Source organism: Panthera uncia, unplaced genomic scaffold (assembly GCF_023721935.1).
Source record: "Panthera uncia isolate 11264 unplaced genomic scaffold, Puncia_PCG_1.0 HiC_scaffold_163, whole genome shotgun sequence".
NCBI classification, from domain to species: Eukaryota; Metazoa; Chordata; class Mammalia; order Carnivora; family Felidae; genus Panthera; species Panthera uncia.
Window position 1 is genome coordinate 37,538 of NW_026058283.1, and position 19,435 is coordinate 56,972.

Consider the following 19,435-nt stretch of genomic DNA (forward strand, 5'->3'; position numbering starts at 1 on the left):
TTTTGAAGAAGAAGAAGTAGGCAAGGATAAAACATTACAGAATTCCTTGTAGCTTAGAATTGCACAACATTAACATGTATTCGCAAGCATTACGCCATTACAATAAACAGCCATGCTATGAAAGCAAACCCAGGTGGCTACTACCCATTTATCACTGAGAAGTTGGTCATCACTTCGGAGGGCCAAACATAAGCTATTTCACTGTCATCAAGTCTGGAAGAATATTTATGCTACACTTGGGTTAAGGCCCAGTGACTGAGTATTAACAAAGTCATTAATCTGGACCGAGTTTTCAAGTCTAGCATCAGTGAAAATCCTGTTTGTTTAAACTGGGATTATCCTTAGCTCACTGTTCTCATCACCTCTCCTTAATTTGAGAGAATATGCCTGAGTTTCTCATTAATAAAATAAGAGTGTTAAAAAAAAAAAACAACTCTCAGAAAGTCATGGGGTTTCCCTTCATAATAATTGGTTATTTTTCACAGGATAATGTAAATCAGAACCTAAATGATGGACTGAGCATACTCATGGACATACAGTTACGGTTTTAATTTCTCGTTAGTGTCCCAAGGAGAAAAATACCTCTGCTCCAGAGCTGGGTGACTACACAGGACCTTGTCACCAGGGTGTCTGCAGCACCCCCTCCCCTTCTCTACAGAGACCTAAAGTCCCAATGATCAGCAACTCTGGGCTATGAACAGCTTTCTTCCCTTCTCAGCTCTAAGTTGATTCGCACTTAACCTCATCATCCTGAACACGATTTCACTGGGAAGAATACCAACCGTTCAAACAAATAAAAAGAGCAGCTATGATTTTTTATTTCCCTTTATATAATAAGGAGGCTCCTAAGGATGAGCTGAATCTAATTTCAGGCCAATCTAACCTTGATGTCACTGAAAGAAAAAAAAAAAAACACAAATGGGTGGCTTACCTGAGAGCAAGGATTTGTGAATTTACAGCTGCTGAAGTCAAATCCTACGGGCTGATATTAGCATTTAGTTTATCTATCTGGCACTTCATTGACAACAAATGGAAAACTGAACTGCACAGTATAAAATTAGATATATTCAGTAGTTTTCAAGTGGTGTCTCCATAAATCTTTGCTATTCTTCACCTTTACCTTATATGGGAGGCCAAATTTCCAGTAATAGCCCCCCAACAGTTCAAGTGCCCAACCCCTGCAACCTATGAATGTGGTAAGCTCTCACTCCTTCTGTTCTGCCTATGGCACAGTCAGCTTTCAAAAGGGGAGATTATCCAGACGAGCCTAATCTACTCAAGTGAGCCTTGAAAAGCAGAGAACTTTCCCTACCTGGTGGCAGAAGAGGACATCAGGGAGATTCCAAGAATGAAGATTTTCCACACACCATTGCTGCCTTGAAGATAGAGGTGGCATCTGGAATTTAAGAGTGGCCCCCAGCTGACAGCCAGTGAGAAAATGGGGACCTCAGATGTACAGTCACAAGGAATTGGATATTGTCAACAAACTGAAGGATCGTGGAAGCACACAAGAACCCAGCTGGTTGACAGTTTGGTCTTGGCCTTGTGAGGTCCTAAGTAGAGAACCTACTGAGTCTATGTGGACTTCTGACCTACTGGAGTGAGATGATGAATGGGTGTTGGTTTTAGTTGCTAAGTTTGCAGTAATTTGTTAGGCAGCAGTAGGAAACTACTACGCATGCTGATTTGTTTGTGGGATCCCATAGCTTTTCTTACTTTGTTGTGGTTCATAATCCACCAGGTTTACAAGCTGTGTGGCCTCAGGTGAATTGCTTGTCCTTCTTGAGCCTATAAAACCTGCCTCACTGAGTTTTTATGAAGATTAAATGAGATCCACGTAAATGTTTACTGCAGACCCCAGTGCTCAGCAGGATCGCAATCAAGCTCCCTCTCTGGATGTGTATTTGTATAGTTCCCAGTGTCCCCCTCAATACAGAGCTTCCTGCACTTTATCACACAGTGCCAGGGACGGATACTGGAGGGGCTCAATACATGGGGGCTGTAGCATTTATCAGATTGTAATATTCATCAAATATTTGTTTGGGGAAATGCACATATTAAAAAGATGTATACCAGATCATCTCTGTCCTCAAGCTGCCCAAAAGTTTGTAGGAGAGAATTATGTAAAAACAAAGCATTGCAATACAGTGCCATTCATGCTAGCATATATCAAATGCTGAGGCCACAGCACCTTTCCACTGGTCTAAAGGGGGTGATTCTCAAGTGGACACGAGGGGTGAAAGCACGCCAGGAGAGCAAGCAGCGAGGAGGCTGCAGTAATTAGGGGCTGGAGAGAGGCCTGGTTTGGGGGCAACACAGGCCTGAGTGGGTTGTGAGGGAAGGTGGAACTCTCTTACATGAAGCTGAGATCAGCCTGCATTTTGTGCCAACGGGGTGTGCTTCATGCTTCCAGTTTGGGGGAGCCTTCAGAGGTTGTTTGGCAGAGTAACCCGATCAGACGTGTGTACTAGAGATGAAACACTGTGTAGGATGAAGGGCCTGCATAGGATGGCTGCAAAGGCGGACTGGAAGAACCAAACAGGCAGCTAAGTTAGTGTGAATCTTTACCTTTCAAGAAAAATACACACAAATCTCCTGGAGCCCTTTATTCATAGTGAGGCCCTGAGATTCCAACATTCAGTTTAATGTCCTTTATAAGAGGAATGTGTCTGCCCCTGATGGACTGCAAAACAAAGGTTTCCTGTACAGGGAGGCGTGGTGTGGGCTCACTGAGGACGAGCTGGTTAGCCCTGAAGGGGCAGAAGTGGAGAGGGCAGTGGCCTGACTCCCAAGGATTAAAAGCTACAGTCTGAATTTTCACACAAATAGGGGGCTGGAACAGTATGTTCCCAGGGCTGGCTTGAATTAGTTTGGGATTCCCTTCTAACTGGGAAACTTCCAGGTGCCTAGAGGAAGGAGAAAAAGATACTTGGTTCTGAATTAATACTTGAACTCCTGCTTTCATGGAAAGAAGGTTATAAATAATGGTTCGGTTACAACCTGGCTTCTTGAATGGGCAATACACTGTCTGAATCCAGTCCATTTGTAAGTTTGTTATTATATTATCTTCTGGATCATTCACTAACAACCAGACTTTTGGAAAATGACCTGTTTGTAAAGTGGAAATTATCTGCGGTTATGAATTTATAATCATGCCAATCCATCAGATACAAATTCAAGATGCTCTTGAGAATTCCATATGTGCTGCAAAGGACTAGACCAGAAGATATGACCCAGAATACTGGCTTGGAGACATTTCTATTTAAGAATGAATCACAGTTTTTGTTTTTATTAGAATAGAACTTTATTTGTGGCATCAAGATTTTTAAAAATGATTTTATACTTTATGCAATAAATTTGATACATTAATCTTGATATATATTTACCATATGAGAAGAATTTTTAAAACAACGTTAAATGGCTTATAATCAAAACGAATTGTGTTTAACTTGATAATTATGTGGAATAATTTCAGCATTATAAATCAAAAAATGAAAACAAATACCATTTTAAATTTGAGTTAGGATGAAACGCATTTGTATTACAATTTTATGTCTATGTTAAAGTTTGATTACAGAGAAAATATAGGCTAACATTATGTGCTTATAATTTCTAGAAAAATAGAACATCCTTGCTTTATGAAAATGACCCTATTTACTCTCCAGCTGTAGATTGCATTTGAGACACTTTTCTTTCTGGGATGAGAGGCTGTGTCACTTGATACAAGGTCCTTCCAGACCATCAATCCACACCTGGAGACGAAAGGGAAGACGGTCTGTGGCTGGGAGCTGGTGGAGTGTCTGGTCTCATTGACACCTTGGGAGTCATTAACACTTTATGGGAGTTACAGGATCATCCAAGTGAATTATCAGTCAGATGAAAAGCACGCTTTGTATTTTCTCAAGCTCCTATCTGCTATGATAGTTCACAGAAATGATATTTAAACAACCATGTGGTAAAATCCTGTTTTAACAAAAATAGTTTTCACATTAAGGTCTCTATAAGGAGGACATTTCAAAATGCATTGGCCCATATTAATATTATTTTGCTGATGTGGAGAAAATGAATTCTGATGGTAAGATCCATGTACAGATAAACATATATACACACACTATCAGAGATGTTCCTACTTCTTTGTTTATTAGCAGACATTTTATTTTTAAATGAAGAGGTTCTTCTTTGGGAGTGTAGCTAGTGTGCGCACACCTGATTTGACAAAATCTGATGGTCAGCACAAAGCACAAAGCATCTTCTGATTGTATCAGACTTTACAAAACAGCTCTCTGGAACTGACAACAGTCTTCCATGGCAATGAGGGTGGGTGTGATTGTTCTCCTTTGACGGATGAAAGAACAGGAGCCCAGAGACGTTAAGTAAGTTGCTTCAGTTTAAACAGTTGTTAAGTGATAAAACTCGCATGATATCTGGTAGTCTTGCCTGAATGCTGGTTAACTCAGGTGAAGACAAAACGCAGGGTGCACTGATCTAGAGGCATTTGGCAAGTGGGTTGGCTACTGTCACACTTGTACCTATTGTGTTGTCCAACTGAAACCAATACCAGCAGCACTCTTTTACAACTCTTGGAGTATATATATGTATTTAAGAAGACTCATAACATATATTTACAATTATTCCTAAATGACCAAGACACCATATTGAGAAATGGGTTGAACTTTCTGCAAGAGCACTTTCTGTATAATCTTTCTAATATACGTATGAAACATATAAATACAGTCTTGGCACACTTTATCTTTGCAGGTGCCCTGGGACACTTTCCCTTTTGCCTTTTGCTTCTCACCCCTCTTTTGATTGTTTAAAAATTCATTTACACATCTATAAGTTCCTTGAGGTGAGGACTGAGCTAGATATCTTTGAAGGTCTCGGCCCTGACCCCCAGGGCCCGGCACAGTGCCAAGCACACAGCAGGCATGCAGTAACACATTTGTTGAATGCATGCACGTGATGTCTACGTACTTCAATTTGGTTAAAGTAGGATCCTACTTGTAGCATTTTTCCTAAAGAGTTTTGCATTTAGAGCAAAACGTTATCATTTTCATAGTAAACAGTATTTTTAAAAAGCATAAGAAATATGGTAATAAATTTAATACAAATTGTGCATCATGACTATTCTTTGGTTATTTTTAACAAATTATTTGGTTTTTTGACTAAAGTGAAATACTAAAAATATAAAAATGCAACTATAGAAATTAGCTTAGTCTGTAAACATAATAAACCCTGTAAACATAGATTTACTACGTAATTGTGCAAGTGTAAAGAATGACTAGAAAAGTACTATACACTTAACTTAGTTCTTCAAGGCATACTTAGAAATACTGCTCTGTGGAGCTTTCGTTTAATGTTCGAAGAAGGAATTCTTTTCCCTTAAACGCGAAGGAGTGATGACCATGCTGATGAACCATGAGGATATACAGGCAAGGCGACGGAGTTAATACTCTTCACGTTCTGCAAATTTGAACTTGCTTCACGTATCTTACAAACCACCTTGTTTAGTAAAGCTACATGTTAACAAAAGCCAAATACTTTTAAAATAAAGAAGCAAACATTTTTTGTTTTTTGCAAGTGAGTCAGTTGACTAAAAGTATAGGTAACACACTTCCCAAGGGTTTTCCAAAAATCTGGGTGCTAAGGTGCGGCAGGAAGGTCTACAAAATAATAAAGAGCTGCAGGCAGCACTAAGTATATTGCAGTTTACTCCATTGTAAAGTGTTCTTTTCCAAATTTCAGTTTTCCTTCTCAAAAAGCATCACACTTTTCACACATGACACTTATCACAAATATTTCACAGTTATCATTTCAGTAGTTTAAGAAACAACTGCCTGGCCAATACTGTAAAAGAGGTAAATGTTAAGGACAGAACTCACTATTTCAGGCACACAGGACTTATATCCTAGAGTGTGAACTCTAAAGACAGAGAGAAACAGCTGTGTAAATGCAACACATTATTTAAGAGTGAATGAAATAATGGTAAGGCTGTCATACTATTTTTTCGTATGCTTTTATATGATTTTTCCCCCCTCTCTGGGAAGAAACAATGGCCCAGGTTTAGTAGTTCCCTGGAAAACCATAAGTCAAGATTTTGCTTATACAAAAGAGGCAGTGAAACACTCCAGATTGTTATTTGGAATCTAATCAACACCATCAAAACCCTGAGTGTTCTCAATTGCCATCTGAAGTTTATCCCATAATTCTTCAAATGATTCATAGGGTGGCAAGTCCAAGCGATTAAAGCTGAAAGAACAGAGAGGGACTGGTTACCACGCTGACAGACCAAAAGTAATGGTGCTACTCATGACATGGTCAACAATGCTGGAAGACGTTTTATCATTGGGGAGAAGGAAGATACAGGACTGGACTGTAGCCATGCACTCATCCCATGAATTCTTGGTCGTGTCCTGTCAAAACCACCTTGACTTCCAAATGTCTGGGTTAATCTGCTACTTTAATCTCCAAAAGGGAATGTTCCAGCTTCTCTTGGGATGGCCCATCCTTCATGCAAGGGAGGCAATATATGGTCAACAGCTGAGACCGGCCTCTCCAATGTTCACCTACCTGGACTTCAAGCCCAGGCCTACCTGGCAAAGATACACCTGTTCCTGGGTTGGTGTTTCTGCTTCTTCCATTGCTGCTGCTGCTGCTGCTGCAGCACAGAGCGGCTAGACCTTCTGTACCTAGACTATCTGTCACGGGAGCTTTACTCTCAGAAAACTCATTCTCTAAGTGTTTAAGAAACCACTTACCATGTATGGGCTCTTGGCAGCTTTTCAGGGGTACCCCACTGTTCAACTGTAAATGACTGTGGTCCATTTGAGCCTGTAAGGAAGAAGGGTTGCTCTGGTTTCACTCATTCTCTTATTTATTTATTTATTTATTTATTTATTTTTGAGAGAGAGAGAGAGAGAGAGAGAGAGAGAGAGTGTGTGTGTGAATGGGGGAGGGGCAGAGAGCGGGGTAACACAGAATCCGAAGCAGGCTCCTGGCTCTGAGCTGTCAGCACATAGCCTGATGCGGGGCTCGAACTCAAGAACCGTGAGATCATGACTTGAGCCGAAGTTGGACGCTTAACCAACTGAGCCACTCAGGCACCCCTAGTTTCATTTATTCTTTATAGGAATCCCTAGAATTTCACAACTCATTTTTCCAATGTAGAACTTAAACATGCAGAGAACTAATCGAGTTTCTTTAAACTCGTAAGAAATTAAGGCTCTCCTATACTTGATGGCTTCATCGTCCAGACAGGAGATAAAGATTCCCCTCCATCAGCTCGTCTATGGCCACGGTGTCTCTCTGCCTCTAGGTAGTATGTCTGGTGGTATTTTTGATGTTTCCTAGCTCTGTGTTTCCATATACCACCTCCTTCATAGGTACAAAGAGAAAATGAGTTATTTTCTTTCTTTTTTCAGTCCCACTAAAAAAAGCTTTATTTTTTTCTGATTATATAATCTCACAGCAAGAAAATTGAAGCAATAGAGAAAAATATAATGAAGGGTATAAAAATAACCTCAAATTCCACTATTAAATCTGATTTATTAGATCATGAATCGTTTTGTGCATGTGCATGCATGTGGAATTTTGTTTGCACGTGATCATGTTATCCATGCTACATTTTTGTTTTATCATGGACACTTTCAGAAATTTTTTTTTCTTTGAAGTTTTCACTTAGCTCTTCCTTTCCCCAATTCTCAGCATCCTCCAACCACCCAGGTAATCAGTGTTAATAACTCATGTAAAACCTTCCATACTTTTCCCCATATCTTATAATCTATCCAATTATGTGTGTGAGTGTAATTGCCAGAAGCAGTACTAAGAATATTGGCTATTCTCAATATTAGTTTTCTCAAAAAGTATTGCTTTATACACACCATACATCACAATTATGTTCACAGTTAAAATGTCAGTACTTTAGTCATTGTTTTCCATAACATGGAATAATATATATTTCCCTGCCTCTTGATTCTCTCACCTTAACAATCCATTGCAAAAATTTCCTCTAAGTCAACCGATATAAACCTTACACACTTTTAATTGGCTAGATGATAGTGCATTATAATATTAACATTTTGAAGCAACTGCTACTTCTTTCTGAAAGTGCATAAGAATTTGTGTTATATTCTAATCAACCACCTCTGGCTCCATGTGTGGGATATTTCCCCCAAATTCCAAACAATTCATGAAATTGGTGGATGGCTGTAGGCCTGGACTGCCTAAAAGAGGGATGTGGAGCTAGACATGGAAGCGGGTGTTTGTCCTGCCTTGATCTTTCCCTATTGTAATTGGCTAAAGTGTAAGAAAAGAGAAAGGAAGGGAAGTCACGGGAAATCACTGCAAAGACAAATGCAAAGATACCTAACTAGGCAAGGAAGGGGCGTACTGGTTAGGGCAAAGCCCCATTCTTCTCAGGGTGCGCGGTAGCTCTAGGCGGGGAAGTGGCAGGTGCTTAACGGGTTCTGCAAACAAATATACGTGAAGCTGAAGGAGACCAGGTTTGCTGAGGAGGAGACTGACGGGGCTGGGGGTTAGTGATCCCATCAGACAGCGGCAGCTTTCTCTTTGCATGAAAAATTCAGCTCAGTAACTACTGACGCAGCAGTTCTGACTTGTCATTCCCAGAACAATTCTAAACTTCGTTGTTGCTCTGAGTGGGACTCTATCTGAGCTATACCTTCTCTGAAAGATATTCTTCTTACAATCTTTAAAAGCAAGTAAATGTCATTCCAATAAATAGATATTCATTGATTTGAGAAAAGGTGATCTACATCAGAAACAGTAGGGTTTTTAAATGTTTATTTATTTTTGAGAGAGGGAGAGGAGAGTGGTGGGGGGAGGGGCAGAGAGAGATGGAGAGAAAGAATCCCAAGCAGGCTCTGCATTGTCAGCACAGACCCTGACATGAGGCTTGAACCCATGAACAGTGAGATCATGACCTGAGCTGAAATTGAGAGTTGGATGCTCAACCGACTCGGCCACCCAGGTGCCCCAGTGGTTATTTTTACAAAACACACCTCTAGTGCTATGAGATGTATCAACCGGAAAACAGTTTGATAGGATCTGCAGAATTTCACTTTATAGTAACTATTTTGAATATGAAAGATATGTGCAGTCTTGTCACCAGTCCTGCCATTTCCTACAAAGCTGAGGAATAGTAGTTTCATGAGATTCTCTACCCTCTAATCACTACCACATATACATGCACCACACACACACACACACACACACACACACACACACACAGAGGCAGGCACAAAACACAACCATGCACATCACACATGCCAATGCACATACACATGGATTCCATGATCAAATACATTTTGGAAACCCCTTTTTTTCATAGTAAAGATTCTGAACGAGTCCCAAAGAAATCTACTCAACTTTGTTTAGTCTAGTATTTCCCTCAAATGTATTTCCCTCTTTATTTTCTTTTTTTTTGTACACTTACTAACATTCTGTGGGACGTTACATGTTGCCCTAAATTATCACCCTACAGACAATGCTTTTTATGTGATGGAACATACAGTGGGAATCAAATTTAAAATTCAAGGTTGGAGGGGCACCTGTGTAGCTCAGTCGGTTAAGTGTCCAACTTTTGGTTTTGGCTCAGGTCATGATTTGATGGTTCGTGAGTTCGAGCCTGCTTGGGATTCTCTTTCTCCCTCTCTCTCTTTCTGTCCCTCCCCCCCTCCAAATAAATAAATAAACTTTAAAAATATAAAATAAAACTCAAAAGTAGAAAGTAACTCGAGTCATTGTATGCTTTTTCCTTTGGTATCTGATTAGAAGGTGTGCGTATCTTCTGGTGTACTTCAGTGTGTCTGATTAAATCATCTAAGGATCTTGATTCTTTTTACTAAGCTAAATGTTTGTATAAATGATAGAAGCTTGAAAACTAATCAGCAATGAAAAGACAAATGGCATCACTCCATTTTTAAGTGATCTATGGAAAATCCTTACCATATAGTTCCGCAAACCCATTCATAGGCACACGAGATGTGCCAGTGACAAACTGGAGTAATCGGATTCTTTTCTCTGAATCCATCATTAGAACAGCCTGAATAAGATAAAAACAGCATTTAGGAATATCACTGGAACAAAAGTAACACAACTATCCTGAAGAATGCTGTCAGAATTTTTGGTATTCATGATCAGTTATTAAATGTACACCTTTCTGTTAGTTACATTTATGTTTATGGGTGACTATAAAGTTTCTAAAACTTCACTTCCAAGGCTACATGGTACCTCGTTAGAATGAGATCACAGTCTTCTAATGAAGTGACAAAAATATCTTCTTGGATGTGAGTCACGGCTTTTTAAAAATTACATTTACTGATATTATTGAGTTGCATACACATTTCTCTATTAGATGGAAAATCACATTTAAAGGAGCCATGCAGGAGTCCCAGAGAATACACTGTAGGTTATTACAAGTGCTCTCAAACAGTTTCTAAGTTAATAAGGAACTAAGCACTCATTGCAGCTGTTACTGCCATTTACTACATTCTGAACACTTACTTATCTATAAATACCTATGGAGGTTGGAACTACACCCAGAAGGTAGACGTATACAAAACAACATCATCGATGTTATCTATGTGTAATCCACTAGTATGGTTAAACATGATTGAATCTATTGAAAAGTAATTTATGGAAACAGAAGCTTTCAATTACCTTCCAAAACCACTGTATCACTTGATGGTTCATACTGTAGCCATTTTTATACTTTGTGTGTTCTCTCCAGTCATTCACATCGACATCTCCCAATCCACACATAAGAAGCTACATAATAAGAAAAGTCAAACTGTAGACAAGAAAAATAATGAGTATAAAAATCCTGTTTTAAAGTAAGAATGTTTCTTACCTCTAGTTCGTTTTCATCGAAAATTTTGATGAGATCCTGTGGTATTAGTTCAAAAAATCCCTAGTAGAAAGAATGTATTTAAAAACCTGGTTAGCAGAGTCGATCCTCATTCTTATACTTCAGCTTCTGGGCTGTTACTGGAGAAATCCCACATCCACAGAGATCCCTACCACTACCCAGCCATGGCTTCTTAAGTTAACCAAGATTTCAATACTGGCAAGAAAATGTATGTGTCCACAGTCTGTTTTCTCTCACTGATTCCTCAAAACAGCTGTTGTGAAACTTCCCCACATTTCCCAAGCCGCTTCCTTCTCTTCCATCCCTTCTTTACAGCAGATAATTTTTATTTGAAAGAGAACATAGGGGTGCTTATGGAATTCCCTCAGCCTTCTGCATTCCCACGTACGAACCAGCACCGAAATCCATTGTGGCCCCCTTCTCACTCAGTGGAGACGGGTACTGCTTTCTCTCTGTGCTTTATTTGCTTCCCCAAGGGGCTCATTTCACTAAACCTCCTTCCCTTTATTATCTCACTCCTTATGCATTTACATTTATTTAAGCCTATCTACCTTAAAAATACAACAAAAAAGCAAACCCGTCTTTCTTCTCCTTACTGCCAAGTTATTACACATTACTGAACCCACCCGCTCACCCTTGTCCCTGCCTCCACCCACTGCTATCTGACCTGCCCGCCACTGCTTCCCTGAAGCTGTGCTGGAAAGAGTCAAAGACAGCTCTGGGGCTAACTCTGATAAACACTTTCTAGTTCTGTATCTTATTTGACTTATCCGCACTATGATATTGTCGAACACACCTCTGTTCTTGAAACTTTGCCTGCTGTTGGTGGTTTTTCTCTTGTGCCTCTGTCTGCATTTGCTAATTTCCTTCAAAGTTTCCTTTCCTTTTTCTTTTTCTTAAAGCAATGTCTGGTCCAACTGAATTAGTCTCCAGGTCCAGGGTTATGACCCAGATATTGCTGTGTGTGTTTTTTTAAGTGTATTTATTTTGAGAGAGAGAGAGAGGGTGAGAGAGCGTGTAAACAGGAGAGGGGTATAGAGAAGGGAGAGAGAGAATCCCAAGAAGGCTTTGTGTTGACAGAGCTGGGGCTTGATCGCGACCTGAGCTGAGATCAAGAGTCTGTCGCTTAACTGACTGAGCTACCCAGGTGCTCCGAAGTCTCCTTTTCTACTGCTCATTCCTTCAATGTTGGTGTTCCCACATCTCCACGGTGGCCATCTACTTTTGCTGTTCTTACCATTCTTTCCAATTTCCCGCCTTACCTAGTCCACAGCTCCAGAGCACATAAGCAGATGATTCCCAAATCCATGCTGCCCCCCAGATCTCCATCCTTTAAAGCACACTAAGCTCCAGTTGTCCCTTTGGAATGCCATTCAAATACACACACGGCTATCTTACCACACCACCTTAGCTCCTGACTTCCTTTTTCTCACCTGGATCCCCGTAGCACCTTCCCATCTGGCCCTGCTGCTAGTCTCACCCATCTCTAACTCACTACCCACCACTTCCAGAATGGTCTAAAATGTAAATTGAATCCTGCTGTTTTACTGGAGAACAGCCTTTAATGCCACCTTCCTTCCCCTCATTCGCCTTCCACAAAAACCCTAAATTCCATCTGTTTTCAGTTTAGCAAAGAGACCCTTCATAACCTGCTATTGCTCAGCTTTCCAGCTTAGTTCTACCTCCTGCATCACCTCAACAGTGTTTGAATTGCTGGCATTTTCTCTAACATGTGCACAGTCTGTCTTATTGCCAGACTACATGTGCCATTCGTTGTGTTTAGAACACATTGCCTTCTTCTGTGCGGCTGGCCAGGTCCTCTAGGCCTTCCCTATCCCTTCCTGCACCTCCTCTTTCCCTTTTCCAGCTCTTCCCTGTGCTTACCAAGCACTTCAAGCTTGCCTCTGTCCACTTCACTCCAGATGCACTGCCCTCTAAAGCAGGACCTATGTCTTTCTGCCTTGTGCAGCACCACATACATAGTGAGTGCTCGATACTGAATAAATTAAAAAAGTACTTGATGAATATGTAACAGAAGATTTTAAGTTAGTTTAAGAAATGAGTGCACTGGGGCGCCTGGGTGGCTTGGTCGGTTAAGCGTCCGACTTCGGCTCAGGTCATGATCTCACGGTCTGTGAGTTCAAGCCCCGCGTCGGGCTCTGTGCTGACAGCTCAGAGCCTGGAGCCTGTTTCCGATTCTGTGTCTCCCTCTCTCTCTGCCCCTCCCCTGTTCATGCTCTGTCTCTCTCTGTCTCAAAAATAAATAAACGTTAAAAAAAAAAAAAAGAAAAAAAAAAAAAAAAGAAATGAGTGCACTGACAATAGCCTAAATGTCCACCAATGGGGGAAATTTAAATAACTTACGAATTTACATTATGAATAAAATGCACCCCAAGCACAAGGAAGGGTAGTTATGCATCTTGACATGTAAGGATCTCCAATAAATATTTGATAAGAGAAGAAAGCAAGTCACAAACCAACATGTATAGTGTGATCCCGTGTAGGAAAATAGGTGGCATATTCCACTATCCCTACAGCAGTCTTTTTTTTTTTTTTTAATGTTTGAGAGAGAGAGAGAGTGCGAGCAGGGGAGGAGCAGAGAGAGAGAGAGAGGGAAGATCCAAAGCAGGTTCCATGCTGTCACCGCAGAGCCTGATGTGGGGTTCGAACTCAAAAACCATGAGATCCTGACCTGAGCTGAAGTCAGAGGCTTAACTGACTGAGTCACCCAGGTGCCCCTCCCTACTCCCCACTCTTGACTCTTATTCACCTAAGATTGCTTAAGATGCAGCAGTCATGACTGGGAAAAGATGAGAAGTGGGGACTGACATGAAGGGGGATTGTCAATGTTAACTGTATGCACTTCTTCAATGACTGAGTTTTAACACTGAACATCTGTCCATTTTAATATTTTTAATATAAAAATATAATGAAAAATTATTTTTAAAAGCCAGTCATCTATTAATTCTTCCCAGACATGGTGGGCCCCAATACTTGAAACTTCTGAATTTTACTTTAAAATTACAGAAGAACAAACGAAAGTAAATGAATACCTCTTTAAAAGCAGCCATTTGCTTCTGGATTCGGTTTACAAATCGCCACTGTATTACAAGACTAAAAAGAAACAAAACATTTCATTTTTTTCACATGAACCAAGGAAAAAATTTAAGATATATTTATTCCAGCTGGAAACAAAATAAATAAATAAATAAATAAACAAACAAACAAACAAATAAATAAATAAATAAAGGCTAGGTAAGCCCAAGGCAAAAAAGTGATTATGAGTGGATAATATGGCATTGTAATAGAAAGAGAAAAAAGAACACTGAGACTCTGGTGATGAAGGAAGAAAGAGAAAGAAGATACAAAAGGTCTTCCCACAAAGAACTACAAAGTTACTTCCAGTAAAGTATTTATTAAATATAATAAAATACTTACTAACAAAATACTTACTAAATATATTCCTTTTTGTTCTTGTTGGTGACAACAATTTCGGATCCACCAATTTTCAACTCATGTTGATGTGTCTGAAATTAAGCATGATATCTTGATATGTTATTTTAGTGAAAAAAATAAAATATACATATCATAGTTATACCAGAAACACAGTGTTTTAAATTAAATCCATTCACAAGCTAAGAAAACTTAAAATATTAGTTTTACTAAAATAAACATGGAATGAGTCAAATGTCAAAGAAAGCAGAAATTCTTGCTGAGACAGCTTTTGTTACTGGAAAATAAATTTAAAAACAGAGCACAGAAATGTGTTCAGAATATGAATTATTTAACTTCTAAACTTGAGTTATAACAGTTGTTGCAAAATTTATGTACCATTTTAATTAATCAAAATTTACAAACCTGTCCAAAAAGTTCTTCATCTATGACAAACCTGAGGTCCAGTTCTGTTGGATCATTTTCAAGAATCCATCTTAGTGAATTGTAATACTCACTATCCTAGATGAGGAAATTGCATATTTAAAATTTGTACATAACAAGAAAACCCATGAACCTGGAAACAAAGTATGCTGAGGGTCTGAATACTTGGACAAAAGATGAAAAGTCAGTAGGACATCTTTTCCTATACACACGTGATATAAAAAGAATGCAGTAACTAGAGAGAGAGAGCATGAGCAGAGAGGGGCAGAGAGAGGGAGGGAGAGAGAATCCCAAGCAACCTCTGCACTGTCAGCATAGAGCCCAATGCAGGGCTCAAACTCACAAACCATGAGATCATGACCTGAGCCGAAATCGAGAGTCAGACGCTTAACCAACTGAGCCATCCAGGTGCCTCTGAGTGATGTCCAGTTTGAAAGTTTGAAAATCTGTTTCTATGTAGCAGCAGTGGAGGTACAGATTTTATTATCCAGTTGAAGCGTCAAATAAAATGGTTTTCTGATGAGTACTAACTTCCATGGATACCCAGGAGCACATAGCACCTTTCTCATATGGCCAATTGAGAGTCTGTTTAAGAAGCTATGAGCAAGTTGTTATGCATACCCGGCCCAAGTTAAAGAAAAACCTCAAATTAAATACAGAACCTCAATTAGACAACTCAAATAACCAAAATCTTATGAGTCATAAGGAATTACACCATCCACCTTGATAAGGTATCCTAAGAAAGGAATAAAAAATGTACTTGGTACCCAAGAAGAGATCTTGGAATCCATATGTACACACAGTATATGAGGCTATTCAGTACAGGTAGCAAGGCTATAGTCAGGGCTTTAATCCTTAGGTTTCCATTTCTTTATAGTGGCCTAACCACAAGGACTGCCATTTTGAAAATATACGCCATTTATCATAAAAGATCACAATTCAAATGTTGATGCAAGAAATACATAAACTTGTTGTATATAGCACATTGAAGTAATTAGGGAGAAGTTACTGATATTGTAACATTATTTGAAATGCATCAAAAAACAAAAAAAAGATGGATTGATGGACACATGGGGGAACTGATGGATAGATATGTAATAAAATAAGCCAAGTATGGAATCTTGGCGGTGGAGCACATATGTCCACTATAAAAATTTTTTTAAATATTTATTTTGAGAGAGAGAGAGAAAGAGAGAGAGAGAGCACTTAAGTGGGGGAGGGGGGGAGAGAGAGGGGACAGAGGATATCAAGCAGGCTCTGAGCTGACAGCAGTGAGCCTGATGTGGGGCTCAAACTCAGGAAACATGAAATCATGACCTGAGCCGAAGTCAGATGCTCAACCAATTGAGCCACCCAGGTGCCCCTGTCCACTGTAAAATTTTTAAACTTTTATTATGTGTTAGAAAATTTTCATAACAGAATGCTGGGGAAAATATGTGTTTATAATTTAGAACACGATAATCTTAATTTCATCATTAAATTCTAACTTTAAAATAACCAGTTGCTTGTTAAATCATACTTTCTCCACATTATAAGTGAAAAAGACATACCACTGATTCCATATCATGAAGTGTTATTGGTTTGTGTAGCATCATCTTGTAAAATGGGCGGATGAAAAAACCTTTCAAAAAAATAAAATATATTGAAAAATGATTACCAAATGAAAGAAATAAGATAATTTTACTTAAAAAAAAAAGTTTTATGCTTAATACTAACCATCCAACAGTTTGCCATGATAAACTGCCATTCCCGCTACCCGGCCAATAAACTTGAAGTAAGAGAGGTGATCCTCATTACACAATCCAGAGTTTGGATTTATCTGCAGGGTATAATTATCCCTGTAAAGACAGCCACATTTAAATGCTCCTCTCCACACTTCATATAAAAATTTTAATATGACAAATAATTATAAATTAGCTCTCTCTTTTTGGAGTTGTTTACTTCTATTAGAACCACATTAGACCACTGGATTTAATGGTTTTAAAAATAGTCATTTCTGTCAAAGGGTGGAAACAACCCAAATGTTCATCAATAGAAGAATGGATACACAAAATGTGGTATTCCTCTCATGTAATGGGCCTCGAAAAGAAAGAAAATATGCTATGCTGTGGATGAACCTTAAATACATTATGCTGATGAAATAAGTCAGTTACAAAAGGAAAAATACTGTATGATTCCACTTAAATGAAGTAACTAGAGTAGTCAAATTCACACAGAGGCAGAATGGTGACTTCCAGGGAACAAGGGAATTAGTGTTTAATGGGTACAGTTTCAGTCTGGGATGATGAGAAAATTCAGGAGATGGATGGTGGTGACAATTGCACAACCTTGTGAAGGTGCTTAATGCTGCTAAACTGCACACTTAAAATGGTTAAAATGGTAAATCTCATGTTATGCATATTTTACCACAGTTTTTTACAGAGTTATTTCTGAAACAACATTAGTTATAGTCTCCCCTTTCTGGCACATTTTAACACACATTTCCTTGCATCATAGAACGTCTTTGTTACTTTCATTTTTTTTTTTTTAATTATATTTTAAGGAGGGCGTGAGCAGGGGAGAGGAGGAGAGAGAGAAGCGAGCAGGGGAGGGGAGCAGAGAGAGAGGGAGAATCCCAAGCAGGCTCCACCTACAGTGCAGAGCCTGATGCGGGGCTCTTCTATCCCATGACCCCAGGATTATGACCTGAGCTGAAATCAAGAGTTGGATGCTCAACCGACTGAGCCACCCAGGTGATTTTTTTTTCTGTCATTGTGAATACAGTTATTGTGAAGATACTTACGTAGCAGAATATTCAAACAACCCATAATAAGGGTTAAACATTTCCTTTGAGATCAAGAAGAACCATTCTCTGGCCACTCCTCCATAATCTAATCCCTTTTCACCATCGAACTCAATCCACAGTCTAGCCTTGAGAAAATCTGCTCTCTTGACACCCATAATTCTCCGGTAAGAGTCCTCAAGGACAGTTGCACGGCGAAGTTTCATTTCAAATTTGTTTGGAATGTCATTCTGAAAACCCAGAGAAGAGAGACGTATGCTTTAAATCAATTCAACATGATGGCAAATTTATTTCTCATGGAAATAAAATCATTGTGTTCTACCTTGTGCCCAAGACCCTTTATTAGGGAACACATGACTAGGAATATCGCCTCATATTTCCTTTATGGTATAAAAGAATTCACACATTTTTCTCTAATTACATAACAATATAGACTTTTGATTTTTATACTGGAAGAGGCAGTTACTGATAGTGGCAATAATGCTCACAATGAAGGCATTTCATGAGCAGTCGTTTCTATATTAAGTTCCAATACCATCCTGCGACCTACAGTCTAGCCAATGCCTGCTATTTGCTGCCTGCCCGTTGGTTCAGGGTTTTTCCCAACCTCCACCTTTCTTCCTTGGAGCCTCTCCTGCCACACTCATTAATAGGCACTAACATTTACAGACTGTCCCAGGCATGGTTCCCAGCATTTTAATGGGTGAACTCATTTACTCCTCATAACAACACAATGAAGAAGCTATTAATATAATCTCCATTTTATAGATGAAGAAACTGAAGACAGAAGTTAAGAAAGTCTTAGCTCTCAAGTCTCTGCTGTCTCATTGATTTCTTTGTATGTCCTTTTCTTATGTGACAAATGTAGATAACTATGCTTTTAGGCAGATCTTACTGTAAATTTTATAAAAAGATATATGAATATTTCACTCTTGAGTGCTTTGTGAACAATGTGCAAGTGGAAACCCATAAGAGAAAATTTTGTCACTTCAAAAAAAGGCAAGAGAGTTTATTCTAATGGAAAAAAATCAATTTCACTCTTAAGATGTTTAGGGAAAATGGAAAGCCCTACAGAAACATAGTAATATAGGCAGTTTTTATAAGCAATATGAGCATAATATAGGCAGTTTCCTCTGCTGCTTACGCACTTAAAAATAAAGGCAATATTGGAGAAAAACACTTTTAGACTAGACACTAGGCATCTGTGCAGCCTAGCATTTACTGAGGGCCTGCTCTTGGGCAGCCACATGCTCTGGGCCAGACCGCATGCTATGTAGCTATGGTAATGGGGATGGGAGGTAAAAAGAATAAAAATGTGGTATAAGATATGGTTCCTTCCTCAAGGAGTTTATAATCCCGTTTGCGTGTGAGAAACAAATGTAAATGTTACTAATCCTGAGACTTGCAAGAGTAAGAAAACTGCTAATAATAAAGATATAAGCCATGTTTGGTGGGACCTAAAAGACTGAGCTATATTAATTGCAAGGGAGGCTTTAAGAGCAAGTCCTGACTAGAGGGAGAGGGAGAGGGAGAGGGAGAGGGAGGGAAGGCCTGAGGAGCAGCAGGCCAAGGGAAGAGCACACAGGGGAGTCTCATGTATTTAACAGTGAGAGGGAGCAGAAAGGAGGGAAGGGGTTGCAGTGAGAAGAGAAGGTGAAAAGTCACCTGGGGTCAGAGTGTAGGAAGCAGGGGTGCTGACTGGGAAAACTGCTGAGCAGGGGGTTGCAAGATCAGATTGTTCTCAGAGGCTGACGGGGTGGAGTAGAGGGTGGTTTTAAAAGGAGAGACAATGGGTGCCTGGGTGGCTCAGTGGGCTAAGCATTGGACTCTTGATTTCAGCTCAGGTCATGATCTCACAGTTTGTGAGTTCAAGCCCCACAGTGGGCTCT

General features: G+C 39.5%; 1 protein-coding gene across 2 annotated transcripts in view; it reads right to left on the bottom strand.

Moving 5' to 3' along the window:
* Positions 1-3,261: 3,261 nt before the first annotated feature.
* The window catches only part of LOC125917260 (E3 ubiquitin-protein ligase NEDD4), an 86,123-nt gene continuing 69,949 nt past the window's right edge, over positions 3,262-19,435 (bottom strand). Inside the window, exons 15-25 of one of the 2 annotated variants that reach the window (XM_049623517.1) lie at positions 17,547-17,776; positions 16,481-16,602; positions 16,315-16,385; positions 14,747-14,842; positions 14,342-14,415; positions 13,942-14,002; positions 10,871-10,930; positions 10,681-10,788; positions 9,967-10,063; positions 6,759-6,831; positions 3,262-6,249 (exon numbers count right to left, since the gene is read on the bottom strand). In XM_049623517.1, the coding sequence (XP_049479474.1) occupies positions 6,147-6,249; positions 6,759-6,831; positions 9,967-10,063; positions 10,681-10,788; positions 10,871-10,930; positions 13,942-14,002; positions 14,342-14,415; positions 14,747-14,842; positions 16,315-16,385; positions 16,481-16,602; positions 17,547-17,776 (1,095 nt within the window). In that variant the 3' untranslated portion in view covers positions 3,262-6,146. The remainder of the gene's footprint in view (positions 6,250-6,758; positions 6,832-9,966; positions 10,064-10,680; positions 10,789-10,870; positions 10,931-13,941; positions 14,003-14,341; positions 14,416-14,746; positions 14,843-16,314; positions 16,386-16,480; positions 16,603-17,546; positions 17,777-19,435) is intronic. The other variant, XM_049623516.1, reaches the window with a different exon arrangement.